Below are 19,255 nucleotides of genomic sequence, written 5' to 3'. Positions count from 1 at the left end.
CATTCCCAGCTTCTGGCAAACAGAAGCTAGGGACACCATCCCTGGCCATCCTGGCTAATAGCTATTGATGGACCTATCCTCCATGAATGTATCTGGTTATTTTTTGAACCCTGTTATAGTCTTGGCCTTCACAACATCCTCTGGCAAGGAGTTCCACAGGTTGACTGTGCGTTGTGTGAAAAAATACTTCCTTTTGTTTGTTTTAAATCTGCTGCCTATTAATTTCATTTGGTGACCCCTAGTTCTTGTGTTATGAGAAGGAGTAAATAACACTTCATTATTTACTTTCTCCACACCAGTCATGATTTTATAGACCTCTATCATATCCCCCTTTAGTCGTCTCTTTTCCAAGCTGAAAAGTCCCAGTCTTATTAATCTTTCCTAATATGGCAGCCGTTCCATACCCCTAATCACTTTTGTTGCCCTTTTCTGAACCTTTTCCAAGTCCAGTATATCTTTTTGGGATGGGGTGACCACATCTGCACACAATATTCAAGATGTGGGCATACCGTGGATTTATATAGAGGCAATATGATATTTTCTGTCTTATTATCTATCCCTTTCTAAATGATTCCCAACATTCTGTTTGCTTTTTTGACTGTCATTGCACATTGAGCAGATGTTTTCAGGGAGCTATCCACAATGACTCCCAGATCTCTTTCTTGAGTGGTAACCGCTAATTTAGACCCCATCATTTTATATGTATAGTTGGGATTATGTTTTCCAACATGCATTACTTTGCATTTATCAACATTACATTTCATCTGCCATTTTGTTGCCCAGTCACCCAGTTTTGAGAGATCCTTTTGTAGCTCTTCGCAGTCTGCCTGGGTCTGAACTATTTTGACTAGTTTTGTATCATCTGCAAATTTTGCCACCTCACTGTTTATCCCCTTTTCCAGATCATTTATGAATATATTGAATGAGGCTGGTCCCAGTACAGACCTGTGGGGTACACCACTATTTACCTCTCTCCATTCTGAAAACTGACCATTTATTCCTACCCTTTGTTTCCTATCTTTTAACTAGTTACCGATCCATGAGAGGACCGTCCCTCTTACCCCAGGACAGCTTACTTTGCTTCAGAGCCTGTGGTGAGGGAACTAGTCAAAGGCTTTCTGAAAATCTCATTGGAAATCCATCTTTCTGAAGTAGATGAGGTCTGCCCCACTTCTAAGTCACTTTTGAAAATTTCACCCATGATATGTTTATTGTACGGAGGATGTAGGTGTCAGCACAGCTAGTCGTGTGCTTTGGACAGCATCAGCCTCTAATGTGCAGTCTAAAGTTACTGCTGGTTCCAAGAGCAATTATTAGCAGAGGTGGCAACAAAGTGAAAATGATGCAGCTCGCCATTTTTTTTATCAATCATGAGCAGTGCGGTTCCTTTTCCTGTTTACTAAATTTGTGATCCCGGCCAGGATAATTATACTGAATGTGTTTATCAGGAGATGTGTAAGAATGTGTCATAGCAATGCGCACTGAACGGCCAATCTATGTATTTAATGGGACGTTGTTACGCTTGATATGGCCAGACGCTTGACCTTTGATATAGTTTTACTGTTGTGCTCTTGAGTTACATCTGAGTTTGTTTTCGGTTGTTGCAGATCTTTGGCCCTTTGTTGTCCAGTAATGATAATGTGGTCAGTTTTGTTCAAGGAGAAAAGAAAGATTGTTTTGCTTGTATTCACTTTTCAGTAGTGCCCTGCATTGTGATTAATTGCATGCTTGAACTTAAATTGAAATTCCTATAACACATCAAATCTCCTCTCAATCCCTTGCCCCCAAAAAATCCCACCACCAACACATTAATTCTTTAATTCACAACCATGTGTTTGGTGAAACAGAAAAAGCTACAATCCTCAGTTGAGAATGACTTGAACCTGTAAATTCCAATAAGATCTTTTTGTATGTAGTCTGTGTTAGATTCACGTTGCAGCTTCTGGCACGGTTAATGGTTAGAAAAATATTTGTGTTGTATTCATTTTTTGGGACTCCACTTTTAACTTGATTTTTATAAAAGTTAATGTCTCGAGGGGTAATGAAATTAATAGATTGGGTCTTCTGGTAATTATTCATAGTGTAAATATGCAATATATAGCATGATGCTGCTCTGGAAAATTAGCAAACTATCTTTCCCCAGGTTTCAGAGTAGCAGCCATGTTAGTCTGTATTCGCAAAAAGAAAAGGAGTACTTGTGGCACCTTAGAGACTAACCAATTTATTTGAGCATAAGCTTTCGTGAGCTACAGCTCACTTCAATATAAGTATATTCACCAATCTGATAGTGTACAACACTATGTTTTATTAATGCTGTATTAAAGTCTTTGTAATATAAAAAGAGATCTGATTATCCACCTCCTTATATACATAGTGTGGTACAATCCGACTATTTGTTTTCTTTAGTGTTTATAGCATAATCCTTTTTATTAAGAGAATATATTTTCTATCAGTGATAGTTGTGAGTTCCAGTCTATTCAGGTTTGTATAGCTTCTGGGGCATGACTGAAACAGACAGGGCACAACTGAAATGAAGATTGACAGTCCTAAATCTTTTGCTTCTAGCAGCAAGAAAAAGTTGATTAATATCAGATTAAGTACTGTGTGCAGTGTCAGGAAAGTTACCTTTTTAAAAGTTTACTTTCTGGCAGATAATCTCAGATCATATTTTCCACAGTAATTTCAGGCCAAACCCATGCTGTCTGAAAGTTAATTAAATTGCTGGAGGAGGGCTTCCATTTTCTTTAAATAGCTGACACATTGGATTTCCATTCTAGCCTGTGGGCTGCAAAGATAACTACCGACTGGCATAACATAACACAGACAATGTAATGAATTCCTGATAGCTGACATATATGAGAGACTGGGGTTTATCGTTACATGGGTGATAAACACAGTTTGTGAAAGGAAATAGTTTGTTTAAAAGATACCCTTGCAGACTGCAATTGTAGCATAATTGTAACTTCGGGAGCACCCGAACCCAATTTCACAAAGGAATAAATTAAATACTTTCTTTGTTTTTAGCTATAATGAGCTAGTGTTAACAACGTGCTCCAAACTAAGAGTGAAAGAACAACAATATGAGACCTTTGGTCAACTTTTACTTGAAAATCTTATTATTTTATGGACAGACTGGAAGATTGTTTACAAGAAAGGAATGTTTTATCAAAAACTTAGAACAAGTAGCTGCTTTACAGATTTGTTGTTTGTCTTATAGAATAGCACCTTAGTGATAACACTTATCAGAGTTGTTTGTCTTATAGAATAGCACCTGTTTGCCATATTTCTCGTCCTATGACTGACATCACTTTAAAAATAGTACATCCTGAAGGATTGGTCATGGCATACAAAGCCTTTCCTGTCTAGCTTCCTAGCTGAAGTCCAACCCAGGTTGTAATGGCAAAAGTTGTAACTGTCTGTTGGCTGTGAAATATGTTAGTTCTCCAGGTCCCAGCAGTCAAGTGTCCTCATCACGTAATCCCAGTAATGAGTAGACATGCTTGTCAATCTCCACAAAGAGGCCAGGGATTGGATGAGCATGGAGAATGAACTTCTCTCTAAGCCCTACAGAAATCCCCACCCGAATGAGGTTGGGGCATGTTGGTGGATGAAGTGGCAGACCAGGTGGCCTAATAGAGGGCTTCAGTCTCTAGACATCCCAGTCTAGCAGTCTAGCACATTTCACAGACACCAGTGAAAAATGATGATTAAAAATACAGGTTGATAAATAAGCATCTAAATAAGGATCACTTGATGATTACCTGTTCTGTTCATTCCCTCTGTCGGAAGACAAGATACTGGGCTAGATGGACCTTTGGTCTAACCAAGTATGGCTGTTCTCATGTTCTTATGTCTATGCAATAATATTAAAATATAATGTTCCCCCAAAGTATTCCATTGTAAATGCACTGTAGGTAGTATGCAGGTAGCTCGTAAATCAATGTTGACACTCTGGCATTGCTCATATGACTGTATTTCTGCTTGTTTGCCAAGTGAATCATTGTGTATTTTGCCTGTCCACAGTAACTCTTTACATAAACTTTTTCCTCAGATACCTCATTTGACCTTTGTTTCTAATCCATTAATTCTTTTGATCAAAGTAAGCTACACTTTTCCCAATGAAAATATGGGCATAGTTTTGGAAATGCTTACTTGAAACTGATGGGACAACTAACACGAAACAAGATTTGCAAGATCAGGCCATATTATTTTATTTATTTGTTCATTTAGTTCATTTTATATGATGTGCCTGACACAATAAGCAACATGCATTACAATTTAAATAAAAACACATTCAATAAATTTAATCTATTGACAGTGTCATAATACCTCTCTACCCTACAGAGCTAAGACCCTCCTTTCCCAGTCGTCCTTCTCCCTGGATAAATATAGCAGATAGGCTTTGCAACATGTCTTGATGGTAGAATGGTTCAGAAAATGGGAGTGGAGGAGAGGGAGAGGAGTACTACGGAAATTTAATTCTTGCTGTCTGAGCCACTGCAGTGTATCAAGGGAGATGTAGTCCCGCTGTGAAGCCTGGCCAAAGAGGAGCCTGGGGAAATGAGGCAATTGAACTACAACTCCCATCAGACACCTTGGCAGAATTTCTGAATTGAAAACTTTGCAAACGTTAAGTTTTTCAACCAAAAGTTGAAATTGTCTAGGGAAAGCAGACAAATTTTTGAAGAAAAAAATCAAAATTCCTGTTGAAAACAATAGTTTAGATGGAAAATTTTCAACCAGCCCTACTGGAAGGTCATTATACTGAAGTCAGACCAAAAGGCCAAGAAAATTGCTGATTCAGATCTGAAAACTCCAAGCCTCTTTGTTTTGTTATCTTGGATTTCTCTTCTGACCTTTCTGTGGTTTGAGAGGGGAGAGAGAGTCTCTCAGACACAAAAGATCCAAACCGTAAAGGGGCTACCTGTTAAAACCAGCAGGTTGGGTTATACTCTTGAATAGCATGTTTCCTTGAAGATTTACACAGAGAGCAGAATTTAGACTGGTTTTCTCTTACCTCTTACAATAAAGGTTTGATACTGAGTAAATCCATGTCTCTACTGGAGGCATAATGAAACAAAAGCCTCAAGAACTAGCTGGTCAGGTTGTAAAATATGGACTGCAAAGGTCTTCCATGTGGTAAGCTTAGCTATCAGTTTGAACTGAGTTCATGAGGCCAAATTTACCCCTAGTGTGTCTCCATTGACTTAGTTACATCAAGGAATAATTTTGGCTCCTGCAGTCTAACCTATGAGCATTCTTTATAGCATTGCACACTGACCCTGCTACACTTCAGCATTTCTCACGATAGTGGAGATAAAAGCCTATTTCTGGCTGAAGCTTTTGTTTACATTCTGTTATAGGTAACCCCTTAGAGGATTCAAACTGAAAGTTGAGAGAGAAAATATTTCTGGGATTTTTTTTTTCCCATTTGTTTACATTGCCTGTTTGACAGCACTTTGTGCATAGTCACTTTCACGGTTTCCCCTGATAGGCCCCCATGCTAAGAGATTGCTCATACACAAAAAGTTGTGTGTCTGTGTAAGGATTTGCAGCTGTAGGACATCTGCCAGTTTTCTTCTGTTTGTGTGGGTCTTTCAGCCAGCAACAGGGGAGAGAAAATGCATTTTAAAACAGGAAGATTTGATGTAAAAACTACCAAACTCAAGAAGGGGATTTGAAGGAAGACACTGTTCCTCCAGCTCCTTTTAGCTCTCATTTGGAAATGATCACGTGTCAGATTGATAGTGCCGTTTTAATGTTTTTCCCTCTTCTTCTAACAATCTGAGTCAAGGCTTCGTTCAGTCTGTGGAGTAAATAAGTAGTTTTGTAGTTATCAGTTTGGACGGTCCACACAAAAGTCAATAATGACTCTGAGGGTTTGCCTGCACTGCAGTAAAACACCCGCAGCTGACCTGTGTCAGCTGCCTCAGGCTATAAAATTGCAGTGTAGATGTTAGGGCTGGAGCCCGGGCTCTGGGACCCCGCAAGGGGGGATGGTCCTAGGACCCGGGCTCTATCCAGAACCCATTACGATTGTATAGCCCCACAGCCCGAGTATCTGATACAGGCCAGACGTGGGTGTTTTACTGCAGTGTAGACATATCCTTAATGAGTCAGGTGTAAATGCTGTGAGGGAGGTAACCAAGATATTGCGTGGGGGTGGAGGTGGATATAAGGTGTTTTCAAAGTTATTTAATAACATGATCTCATGTGGTCTAATGATGCATAGTGTGAGCTAAGAATAACATGCATTTTTAAAGAAATCTAACTGTACATGTGATAGAAGCAACATACACTGCAATGGGTGCAAAAGAGCTGTTTTGTTCTGTCACATTCATCCATTATCCCACAAATGGGGTCTTTTTGTGGTTTTTAAATGTGAATCAGTGGGGCAAATCCTGTCCCTGTTGCTGAATAACTGGCCCTGTACTGCTCAGCAGGGTAGGCAGGATTTAGGGAGGGCTGTGCCTGTGTTCTCCTTGGTGCAGAGCTCATTGTGCAAGGTGCACCAGAGAAGGGTGAGTGCGATGCCAAAGGGTCCAGAGGGCATGCAGTCCTCTCCCCCATGGAGCTATGCAGGCTACTACAGCCTTAGGGCTGGAGTAGCAGCGAGGACAAGACTACTCTGCCTCAAGGAAAGGATTCCTTCACCCCTGGCCCAAGTACATCTTCCCATCATGCAGACTGCGTATTAAGCTGAGGGTTTGCCCCTACGCCGTGTAAAATTACGTTCCAGTAACTCTGACCTTCAGTTTGTCCTTGATTACACTGGTGAATATCTGGAGAAACTCCACTGACTTAAGTGAACTTTCTCCAGATTTACACCAGGTAACTGAAAGCAACGTCTGGCTTAAAGTGGCAACCTTAGAATTTCCTTCCTTTTAGCTCCCTAATTTCTACTGTAAGAGTCTCAATTCTGTTGCCCGTATTGCACTGCCTAGGCACGGTGGGAATGAGCAGAATAACAGCACTTCAGCCTCCGCTGTTTTGCCATTGTAGATTTGTCAGTCCTTTTTATCATTATTTTGATACCTTTTTTTGTATTTTAAAGTATCTTTGTATCAGCACAGAGGACTGTGATAACAAGCTTTAAACTTTGCTGCTGTATTCAGACCTACAAAAGAACCACGACTAATTTGGCTGATCTCACTTTTGTATGAACAGACAAGTCATGAATGTTAGCGATAACAGTCTGTCTTTTGGGGGAGGCTTGGGATCCTTTGATCATCATGTCAACTGTGAATAATCTTCCCTTGTTCAAGAGCAAATCCCTAGGTAAATTGAAACAGATTTGCTTCCTGCCTGGTCTTATGGGGGAATATTAACAAATGCACATGCAGGTACTTTTACAAGTTAACCGTGTTCTGCTCTAGTTCTGCCTGTGGGATACCCTTTAGCAATGGTGGAAGTTTTGTTCAAAGACTGAGGGTCCTTATGTTCAAAATACTCAGCTCTCAATATTGGAGCTGGAGAGGAAAGACGGCCAAAAGGTTTAGGCCATGGTCTATGATTGGACACCTAGTTCAAGTCCTGACTCCAATATAGACTTCCTGTGTGATCTTGAGCAAATCACTAAGCCTCTCCGCGCCCAACCTGTAAAATGGGTATAATAGCACCTCCCTACCTTGTAATGGTGTTGTGAGGATAAATACAAAACTAAAGAGTGAGAGGTGCTCACATATATGGTAACAGGGGCCATATATGTGTGCTTCGGTACCTAGCTGAGAGAGATGCACTAATGGAGTGGACTGTCATAACATAATAGCACACTCCATCTGAGGACCTTTGAGCACTTTCCAAACATTAATGAATAGGCCTCCAACACCCCTGTGAGGTTGGTTACCAGTATCTCCACTTTTTTTTCAGAAAGAGACACTCAAGAGTGGAGATCATATGTAACTTGTCTGGTTGAGCGCTGTGTAACAGAGCTGGAACCCAGGTCTCCTGACTCCTTGGCTCTGATCCGACTCCCCTTGAAACCATTGGAAAGAGTCAATGGGGATCCTGTGCTTTCATTACAAGCCCGTCTCTATCTATAATACGTTTCAAAAGTTAGTCTCTCAGCAGATATTAGGTTGATACGGACAGTCAGTGGGTTTCATCTGTGTGATATCTTCCTTCCACACTGCTTCAAAAGCCATTTGACAGATGCTCTTTCCAATGCCTTTTACCCATAGCATGTACTTATCCAGTGTTTGAGGGGCCAAACCTTGTAACCTTTCCACAGGGAAACTCCCCACTGGCTAAAGGAAGGCATGATTCTGGAACGTCCTGAGAACCTCCAACTCCCATTGAAGTAAATCACTTGATCAGCCCCATTCAGGATTTGGGCCTTTTGACTAGAAAAACTTCCTGCGTGTTCCAAAGTACTGTACTGTGACTGACTGAGAGATTAGGGAAATAATGCAAATGTGTGATATTTGGCACTAAGAGGACCAATCAAATGAATGTATCTTAGAATGCTGCTCCAAGATCTAGCTGCTCTATTCGCTTCTCCCCTCTGCTTGAGTCTCTCCACTGGATTGCAGTCGCCTGTTTTGTTTGAGGTCTTTTGTCCTAAATTCAAGCTTCCTAATCTCATTGTCAAAAGCTCTCCCTTGCTCCACCTGTTTCTGTAGCTGCCCCCTTATCTCCATCTACACCTCTTTCACCCTGTATCCTCCACCCTAATAATTTTTACTGCCTCCTCTCACACCTGCTTACATACTGCCCTTTATGCATGGAACAGCGTCCCAATGGATACTCACTGAGCCCCCATCTCCCTTTCCTCAAATACTTAAGAAAACACATCTGTTCCAGACGCATTCCAGCGATAAGACAGACATTCCGTTCACTGAGCCTGATTCTCAAGTCTCCGCTCATCAACTCTGGCATGAATTGGGAATAACTCCATTGAAGTCAATAGAGTTACATTCTTTAGATCAGAATTGTGCGTGGTGTTGGTCTACCTTTTATAAATAATAGTGCACAGCGTTCTCCTTCAGTGGTAGTCAATCTTTGTAAAGTTAGAGGAGTTGGCAATTCTCAAGAATCGGGATAAGTGTCCGAATATACCAAGTAATCTAACCATTCTCCTGACAGAAATTACAGATCCCATTTCTAGTATTTAATTTGGGTGTGCAACATTCTTTTTCTAACACAAAACCTTTAAAAGAACAAGAGGGAAAATTTTTAATAGAAAATTTCCCCAGTGTATAGAATACATGACAATATTGTATTGTCTCTTGCATGTTCCAGTCCCTTCACACACCCACACACACACCACCACCACCACCACCACCACCACCACCAAGATTGTGCCTAGTGTATACTCCCGTTTATCCCAAACCCTATTGTCCGAATCTCCTCATTATCTGAATCCCTTCCTGTCTTATGTGATGTTTGTTTGCAAAACAATTCCAGAGTGACAAAACCGCCTCATATCATTTTGTTATGATACATCCCAGACTTACCAAGAAGTTGTTAAGATTTACAGAGAAATGAGAGATGTTGAACTGTTATGCCATACCAAATGTAATTAGTTTGTTGGTTAGTGCTGTCTTGGGTGTGCCTGTTGCTTTTGTACTTCATGCTCCACATTTAATGATAATCTCATTAACCACATCTTGTTCCATCAAAGCTTTTACCTTGAGTTACTGCTTTAGCAACAAAAATAAATTGTTATTTGACACAGTGGGCACAAGGAAAAGGGGGCACCTATTGACAAATGGTTCTAATTAGCACAGTTCTGTTGTGTCGGTAAATCTTGGGCTAGCAGGGAGCGTTGTATCATGAAACGACAAGCTGTGAAGATACACATACTGAGAGTGAAAATATATTATGCATCTTTTAAATGTTTTTAATTCTTAGTAATATACTTGCAGTGAAGTGTGCCATTATTGTCTGCCTTAAGTTCCTCTTAAAATTCTAATGGAGATTTATGTACAAAGCTAAAATTTTTAGCCACAACCTACTCTTTCTGGTATAAGGTGGGTTTCAATAGGTAGATAAAGTTGAGCCAGACTTACTATAAGAAAAACATGGTAGTTTGTTTGATTAGATTTTCTATTCATAGCACAATATTTGTTTGGATTTTGTTGTTGGGTTTGTTTGGATTTTTGTAGGGACTCAGTCCACACACAGCACATTCACTAAGACCAATAAGAGTTGTACATACAGATCAGGGGCAGTATCTCGCCCTAAGCTAGTTCACATTGTTTCAGAAAACTAAATATAGATGATGCACAGAATGCAAATTAAAACATTGTGCCTTGAGAAGTGCATAATATAGATTTTCATTAAATCTCAGAATTGGGGTATTCCCATCCAGATGATGGTGATCAATTCAAGTTATGTTAAATGTACACTAGGGGACAATATACACGGGGTGGGATGGAAAAGAAAGGAGAAAATACACATTTTCTTTCATTCTTCTCCTGGGGGAACAATACTTCAAATAAGCTTGTTCCATATTCTCTTCCTAGGAAATGAACTTTTTTGCCAAAGAAATTCAGCCCTGTTGACCCTGGGCATTTTAAGTGTTGGAATGGTGCCAGGAACCACCAGGGCTGACTCATGAAGAAGTCCCTTGGTATTGGAGGTCAGATTAAATGCAAGTGGGGGCCCCCTGGTCCTGACAGCCAAATTCCAGCATTGCTCTTAGGAGGGCTGGCTTGTGTTATCACCAACTGCAAACAACCCACTGCCTACAGTAACCGCCACCCACCCTCAAATTCATCCAGCCAGAGTCATTTTTCAGAGAGAGGCTTTTAGAATTCAGCTCAAAGCCAGGCATGCTGAGCTGCAGCTCAAAGTGACCTACTCTTTGTTTGGGTGGGTCATTTCAACAGTGGAGCAGTGGGCGTTTCTCCCCAGTCCCCTCTCTCCATGATTTCACCTCTGGTTCCAGATCCTGTAAAAACCAAACACCAACCTGTCATTCAAATCATTGATACTTTCATCTGGATTCCTCACCTCTGAGAAACAGCTGAGCCTATTATTAAGGCGTGTGGTAGTGATTCTAAACATCAGGGGGAGAACATGCTTTGTCCAGAGGGAGAAGTGATAATGAACTTTTGGGGAGGAGGGGAGAGGCTCCGACTCCCAGTTTCTCACTCTCCATGAAGCTGTGAATCATCCCAAATGCTAATCCCTACTGTGTAGTCAGCAGTTTGATGCCATTTAAATACCAAGCTGTGCAATTTACTCGAGGGCAAAGGTACATGACGAAGGAAGCAGACGGACATACCCTTTTTCTTCAAGTTTTTCGTTCATATTTCCATACATTCCACAGGTTTAACCTTATGGCTATGGAGAAAGGAACTCAGCATGGCCGTTAGAAATGTGGGGCCTTCTGTTTAACCACCAAACTCCCCTACCATAGTCTTGTACTGCCAGGAGATGTGCTGCAGAATGCTATGTAGAATACGGACCTGTCAAACAGCATATCAAAGGATGGGGACCTTAGGAAGGGATAACTTCCAAGGTCTGGGCCTCTCAAACAAAAATTTTTTTATTCTTTATATTTATGGGGAACTGGGTGCATCAGGGGATTATGTTCTGCAGCCAGAAGGCCTGATCCCTAGCCTGTGCAATTCATCAGAGCTCTGTTGACTTCAATCAGGCTACGTTGACGTACACTAGCTGGGGATCTGCCCAGAGCCTTTACCGCTAAACCGCCACTTCCAGTCCAGTCGAGGCCCTGCAAGTGATTGCAATTTGTTGCTACCACAGAACAGTTCTCAGTGGCCTGCGAAATGAGCTGATGGTCTCAGTGTGGAGGATTTGCATAAAGGTTGTAATCGATAGCCACTAGGGGGTCTCCCAGACTGACTGGCGGTGGGCAGACGGGCCCCACAGGGCAGAGAGAATGGCAGCAGGCAATGTAGAGCTCAGTCTGCGGCCAGGTTGCAGATATTTCAACAGTTACAGCGTCAAGGGCCATATGTATTTGATTGGAGCCCGTATCTTGATATCCGATGAGGATCAAATGTTACTAGATTAGTCTACTAACCCACCATATGCGGAGATGAGAGGCCTTGCAGTGAAGCAGAAAGCCTGCCCCAGCTCAGCGCCTACATATTAAGGCGAACATTTTCAAAGGTAGGTGACTAATACAGGCACCTAAATGAGTAGCCTGGAGTCCAGAGATGCTGAGCACCCATTGAATTCAGTGAGGTTTAGCACCTGTGGAAATCAAGCTACCTACATAGGACCCCGATCCTGCTGGCACCTAAGTACAGTGACAAAACTCTCAAACGAGGGGCCGAAATACAGATTTTGGTGCTAAATACTAGACCTCCCACAGCTGTGAAGATTGTGGCCTAAATGTCTGTATTTAGGAAACACCTACCCCTCCTCGTTGAGGAAAATAGCTCACATTTTCCTCTAAAACTCCTCTAATCCAGTATATTTCAGTGGAGTTCAGCATTGCCAACCCAGAGGGCTCAAAACTCATGAGTCTCATCCCAAAAAATTGTGAGACTGACTTAAAGACCATGAGATTTTAAAACAAAAATAAATACCAATTGAGTTCTTTTTATTTGCTTTCTGGTTTCTGAGCCTTTAGGATGCACTCGGGTCATGTTTTCAAGATTTTTCTCCACAACCCTGAGAGCTAGAAACTTACTGGGTATTTTTTGTGTGTTGGTTTAAATGGAAGCTGAGATTCCCATGTAATTTCTGTCAATCTCAGCATCTGGGACTTTAAGGAAAAAACCCACCCAATATTGTGAGAGTTGACAACACTGGGAGTTTAAAAAAAAAAAAAAAAGATTCTGATTTTCTTCACAGATCCATGTTTTGTGGCATTCAGGGGCTGATCAGAATGCTAAGAGCTGTGCATGTTCCTGGCACAAGAGCACTGGCTGTGGGAAGCTCAGAAATAAAACTGAAAGCCAGTTAGTACGATAGGCCACCCGTAGTGGCAACTTCAGCCGAGGTGGTGAAGAATAAAATGAGGGTCATCACCTTGTCCCTAGAGAAGGTTCCCCTGTGTCAGGGTTGACACATTGTCAGGGTGATGTGGAAGAAGCTTGCGCTGCAGCTAGCCCATGCTCTGAATAAACACAAAATTTTAATTTACAGTGCCTTCAGCGCAACACCTGCCAAAAGCACTGAGCACACTTCCAAGAAGCCAACTTTTTAGTGCTGCCTTGGGCCTGCATTGCTTTCTCTAGATGCAGCATTACAAGATCGGGGCCAATGCTGCAGGTTTTATGCTGCACTCCTCTCTAGCAATGCACAGTGAGACACACACCAAGAAATTCTGAGGGAAGAACTGGAATGTGACTGAGACAAAATCTTGAACTGGAGAGTCTGATCGGCAACATGGCTCTAAAACAGACACATGAACAACTACTCCGGGAAGTCACCCAGCTTGTTCAATTCAGAAATCTAGGCCAGTGTTAATGAATCAGAGCAGTGCATTCTTTACATGGAAAAGTCATGTTTATGCCTGTTCCTACCCCTGCTAAAGCCTGCAGAAATGAGGCGTGCAAGTTTCAGCTGATTGATTAATGGAGCATGTAAACAGAAAATTTTAACCACGTCAGTGCTGTCTATTATTGCCAGCTTCAGTGGGTGCCAGTTTGTTCAAAAACCAATGTGTATTGTATTTACTTTTACTAGAATATTAACTGTTTTTCTAGAACTGGTCAAAAATGGAATTTCTGATCTTTTGATTCTGGGTTTTGTCCCAAATTGGGCCAAACAATCAAAATATCCAAACTTTTCACAGAAGGAAAAATTCAGAAAAATTTCTGTTATAGAGGTCGAACCATTTTGTTTGTTTCAACATTTTCAATCAAAACAAACATTTCCACGTTCCCTAATTGAAATGTTTAATTTCAGTTTGCCAACCTGAAATGAAAACAGTTTATTTCGGGTCAGGTTGATGTTAATCTCTGCGTCCACCCAAGCCTCTGCAGTGTTCCATGGGAATTGTAGTTTCAAGTCAATCCAAAATGAAACATTTCATTTAGGTTTTCTCTGTGGAAATTTTACCAAAATTAGTGTATTTTTCCCTCTTCAGAAAATTTTGATTTTGACTAAACTTGTTTTTTTTTCAACCGGAAACTATTTGATTAGAAATTTTTTGACCAGCCCTAGTATTTTTCATGCCTGGAATAGATGGGTTGCCTAACAGGAATCAATTTCTAGCTAAAGGCTGAACAAAAATTCTGCTGAAAACCTTGAAAACAACATGGTCATTCAGGCAAGAGGTTTCCTTTCTACAAATGCTCAGGGCAGGTTTCCAACCTCCTGTATTCTGCCTGGAATCAACGGTATTTGTTAAAAGATGGATAAATACCATCTCTTCTTTTCTTCAGCAGCCTGATTTCCCCATTGGCCATGATATTGTGCTCACAATGAATGATAACCCTGGTGTACAGGACAGCATTTTACAGAATTGTCGTATCAGAAGGCCTCTAGAATTACATTGCTAAAGTAGCTGGAATATTGTGCAAATGAACATGTTTTTGGGTAGCTGATACCCAGTGGCCTTTCCTTTTCTGGAAACTAATGACTGCATCTGTGATTTAGCAGCAGTAACTTTTGTACCATTTTTATTTTTAGTGACGATAACACAAGAAAAGATTTAAAGGCACTGCCTGCCTTCCCTACCAAGACCTTGCAGGAACACCCGTCACTCACTTACTGGTAAGCTCCTTGCTAGTATAGAAATGTGAATGTTAGTAGCAATTAGTAGCCATTACCAGGTCAGTTTTGTACACTGTTTGTAAAGGGTGTAGCATGTGTTATAAATGGGTTTGATCCCAAGCCCTGTATCTAAACACTTCTAAACTTTAGAGGTTCTGAATCCAAACCCAGATCTGGATATAAATGTGTTTGTTAGCCCCTACCTTTGTGACCTTTGTGGGGTCAAACAAAATCTCTGGATCTGAACATCACCAAATTTGAGAGAGACTTGAAATCCAAACTCCAGTCCAGCTCTGAATTTTGCAAATGGCACCCATTGTTTAGAGCAGGCTTAATCAAAACAATTCTCCAGGCCAGGGGGTGTCTGAAATGCAGAGCCAGTTACAGTTTTGTGCCTTGAGTCCATCTGTAGCATGTGTCCTTAGGTAAGAAATACAGCTCAGCATTTGTGTTGTGAAGAAACAGTATTAAACAATAAGATACTTTTATGTTGTAATAGATCCCCTTTATGCAGGTACAGTATCCTGCTTTATTTCATTTCTAGGCTCTAACTTGCACTTTTCTCATTTTGCCACTAATACTTTTTAGAAGGATTCATTTTTTTCCCTATTAAGTGCTATGCAACTAAATCACTTGGCCTGGTTTTCATTTGTCTTCAAGAGTGATAGAGGGCCGAATGCGTATTTTGTTTCTAATTCCAGCCGAACAAAATGTAGACACACATGATGGAGTGACGATGGTATAAGTCGTCTGTAGGTTCATTTGTTACATGGCTGAGAATAAAAATAACCTGTACGGATATGTAGGAATTAACACATCCATTATAACTGTTCTCTGTCTTACATAAGCAGCACTAGCCACTGTCTGAAGTTCTGGGTTTTTTAGGTCCTAGATATGAATTTATCTAATTAGTACCATTATTCTACAGCAGCATCTGTAACAAAGCTGGTTGATCTGAAATGAGTAGCTAATTAGACTCTGGAACATTGGATGATGTAGTAAGGATTAGACAGAAGGTTCCATTCTGCATAATGAAGGATGGAACTGGAGTCATTATGAAACTGAAACTATTAGGAAATGTTCAATGAAGCGCCTTTGGTACATGCTGAGCCTGGGTTTGAATATCATCAAAAGTTACTGCATGTAAAAAAAAATCACTGAGCCGCTAAATTGATTTTGTGCTTGTTTTGCAGTGAGGACAGAGTAATTGAACATTATATAAAAATTAAAGGTCTGACCAGAGGACAAGCTATTGTTCAGTGAGTGTATCGTTTATTTCATTGGGGGGTATTTTTGAAATACTTTCTGTTGATGTGTGAGAATGATGTTGTGCTGATAATCATTCATTGTGGACTTTCACCATTCATATCTGTAGCAACGACATTTTTGATTGATACTATTTAATACAGACAGCAAATTTACATTAACCCATGTCTTAAATTTTGCATTTCACAAGTCCCCAGTTAAGGTTTTACCTCCTTTAAATATCTTCGATATGCAAAAAATGATTATGGCCTCATTTTAATACCAGTACCAGAGGGATTGCCTCCAAGCTTTGTTTGCTAACAGTTAATTTTTACCCCAAAATCTGAAGGAGGATGTTGCCTTAAGTTGTGTAAGGATAACAAATATATTTATTGTTTTAAGGTGGTTTGAATTTGGTTTTCAAAAGGTGAGGGACTTAGGGGCTATTCCAAAGCCAATTGAAGTCAATGGACAGATTCCCATTGCTGAGCTTTATATCAGACCTAGAATTACTGAGTGGAGGCAAATATAATATAAGGTGTAATATGCCCAGATGTTTGAGAAGAGCTACATAGTTATATGAAGCAGACAGCGTGCAAGTTTCCCCACACTGCACCTCTCTCCTAACCAGTAAAAGTCCTGCTGTTAAGACCTAGGACTCTTTCAAGTAGGAATGTAGAATAAATGATCTTTTCAGAGGTTCACTAATCCATTGAATCACCAACGTATTGAATCACGTAGACCCTTAATGGCATAAATGTATTAATATTACTACTTCAAACCACTTCTTTTTTGATGTTACCATAACTCTCCTTCCCATTTTCCCAAGTCACCAGAATTAAATAAGCCTAGGCAGCTCTTTTCCTGCAACATTCTGTCTTGGATGGTTTAGACACAACAAATCCTGCATCTTGGCAGGGGATTAGACTTGCGGTCCCTTCTAAACCCTATGGTTCTATGATTCTGACATTTCAGAAAAGACCTTTCAACATGTAGTTTTAGTCTCAGCTTCCTCAACTCTTGATAAGAGGAATTACAGGGAACAGTTACTTTATTTTCCAAAAATTTGTTGCGTGTGCACAGAAGTTTTGCCATAGACTTTAACTGGGCCAGAATTTCACCTCTGTTCCCAATGGAGGGTGCTGAGCCCGTCACTTAATATGCAAAAGATAAATGATTTTATCTGAATGCATATGTAAAAGAGGATATGTTAAGAGGCATTATTCTCTCTAGAGCAACTCATCAAATACACTGTAAATCTGTCTACAGGTACATGAAAGTGGTAGAAGCTCTGCCTACATATGGAGTCCATTACTATGGAGTAAAGGTTAGTGATTGTTTATAGATAACATGATTCCATTCTTGAGGGAACAGTTTCACTGTACAGCATCTGCCTGTCAATATTAAAAACTGGACTTCTGATTCATACTTTTTCAGTGTTCTTAGAGAACTGTTCTCTTATTGGTGGACTGCAAATCATTTACAGAGAAGGCAGAAGGGAATCGTTGCTTTAAAACGTAATCCTACCATCCTAATTAAACTGGATATCACTTCTAGCTTTTAAGCAGTTACATTTCTCCAGAGGCCCGGTGCATTGTTAATCAAGATTAGAAAACATGTAAGAGAGAGAAGAGATAGGGTACATCTGTGCTGTAGCCAGGGGTGTGGTTTACAGCTCATGCAGACATACCTGCGCTAACTGCACTCTACCTAGCTCGCTAAAAGTAGCAGTAAGAACACGGTGGCATGGGCTTAAGCATTGGCTGCACAATCGAATACATACCAAGGAGGTCAGGCAGGCCTGTGCAGCCCACGCCACCTCACCCTCAGAGCTATTTTAGCCTAAACTTAGCGCAGGTACCTCTACATGAGCTGCAGAACATACCCCGAGCTGCAGTGTAAATGCACCCTCTGTAATTAGTGAAATCCTGCTGCCATTACCACGCTCAGCAGTCTCTTCCTTCTCAGCCCCATACCATTTGAAGCATTTTGTTAAAATTGAATGAAATGATGCTGACAAAATTTCTGTAGAACTGAAAAGATTTTTGAGGCGGGGAAGGGAATAGTTTAATAACGAGTCGATACATTGGAAACAAATTCTGGATAAATGGGCAAAGCATGAGCAAAAAAAAAATTCTTTATCGCATATAAGGGTGTCTATCCAGCAGGGATCACAGTCACTTACTATGCTGTATTGAGTGAGGAGTACTGGACATAGTCTTCTGTTCCCTCTCTGCATTTATTTATGTATTGTGCAATGCATCTGTACTGTGTACATGGCCTTTGGCCACTCCCTCTGCTGCCGTCCTTCCCTCCCCGTGGTCCCGCCTGCCGTGATCTCCACCCACGTGTTGCAGCATCTGCTGCTTTTTGCCCACTTGCGCAGCCAACAGACCAGCTTCCCTTCGTCCTTCGCTCTGTCTGAGACGGCAATGGCAGAGCCCTTTCATCACAGTCTCACGGCTTGAGTGCAGGTTTGTTTGCAAAGTCCCCCTGTGTTCCTAACCCACTGATTCTGGTCACAGGATGAAATCGGTAAATGCGATGTAACCTTTGAAGTTCTTAACTCCTTATTAGATCTTGGTTCTTGTGTTCTTCCATTTTACAGGATAAACAAGGAATCCCGTGGTGGCTTGGCATCAGTTATAAAGGAATAGGACAGTACGACTTACAAGACAAAGTCAAGCCTAGAAAAGTAAGGGTATTTTGACATGTCAAAATACATCTTCTTTTTTTTCTTTTTTTTTTTTTTAAGCCATGGCTAGTTAGAATCCTAAGGAAAATGAAAGCTTTAGAGTCCATGAATTCTGGAAAACTGGAGAGGAAGAGACATGCTTCCTCTCCAGCAGATAGACAGTGTAAACTCTTAATGTGCAATACAAAAGTTTAGTTCAAACGTGCTTCTAATGAGTTTGATGGTCTCAGTGCATTCGCTACTGGACTTTTAAGAACCTCACTAGGTCATCCCGCAGTATGAAGCAATCTGGTGTAGCTGGGGGTCTCTGCTTTACATGGGTTCAGAGTTATTGGTCCTGGCTTTAGTCTTTCCTCAAGCAAAATCTCCATTTACTTCAGTGGGTGGGGTGGGTGTGGGGGTGTGTGTGTGTGTGTGTGTGAGAGAGAGAGAGAGAGAGATGATAAGTGGATCAGGCCATAAGATCAGTCCAGTATCTCACATGGGTGAGATACTCGTTGAATCCTTGGTGCAGCTGCAGGCCAATCAATCTGCTGATTCCCAGGAGGTGTGTAACCATAGGCGGTGGGTTGAGAACATGTGCTTGAATATCCAAGGCTGCTCTTGCCTCCTCATCCCCGTCTGCATATTTGAGTAATTCCTGCCAATAATCACAGTTACTGAAGCAAAGCA

The 19,255-nt window shown here is 41.0% G+C and overlaps 1 protein-coding gene across 2 annotated transcripts in view; it reads left to right on the top strand.

Annotated features, from left to right (window-relative positions):
* FRMD4B (FERM domain containing 4B) overlaps window positions 1-19,255 on the top strand; it is a 192,971-nt gene that overhangs the window by 138,458 nt on the left and 35,258 nt on the right. For both annotated transcript variants that reach the window (XM_074957463.1, XM_074957464.1), the window contains 4 exons: window positions 14,560-14,643; window positions 15,837-15,902; window positions 17,158-17,215; window positions 18,497-18,583. In XM_074957463.1, the coding sequence (XP_074813564.1) occupies window positions 14,560-14,643; window positions 15,837-15,902; window positions 17,158-17,215; window positions 18,497-18,583 (295 nt within the window). The remainder of the gene's footprint in view (window positions 1-14,559; window positions 14,644-15,836; window positions 15,903-17,157; window positions 17,216-18,496; window positions 18,584-19,255) is intronic.

Source organism: Natator depressus, chromosome 7 (assembly GCF_965152275.1).
Source record: "Natator depressus isolate rNatDep1 chromosome 7, rNatDep2.hap1, whole genome shotgun sequence".
NCBI classification, from domain to species: Eukaryota; Metazoa; Chordata; order Testudines; family Cheloniidae; genus Natator; species Natator depressus.
This window is presented reverse-complemented; position numbering and strand designations above follow the sequence as displayed.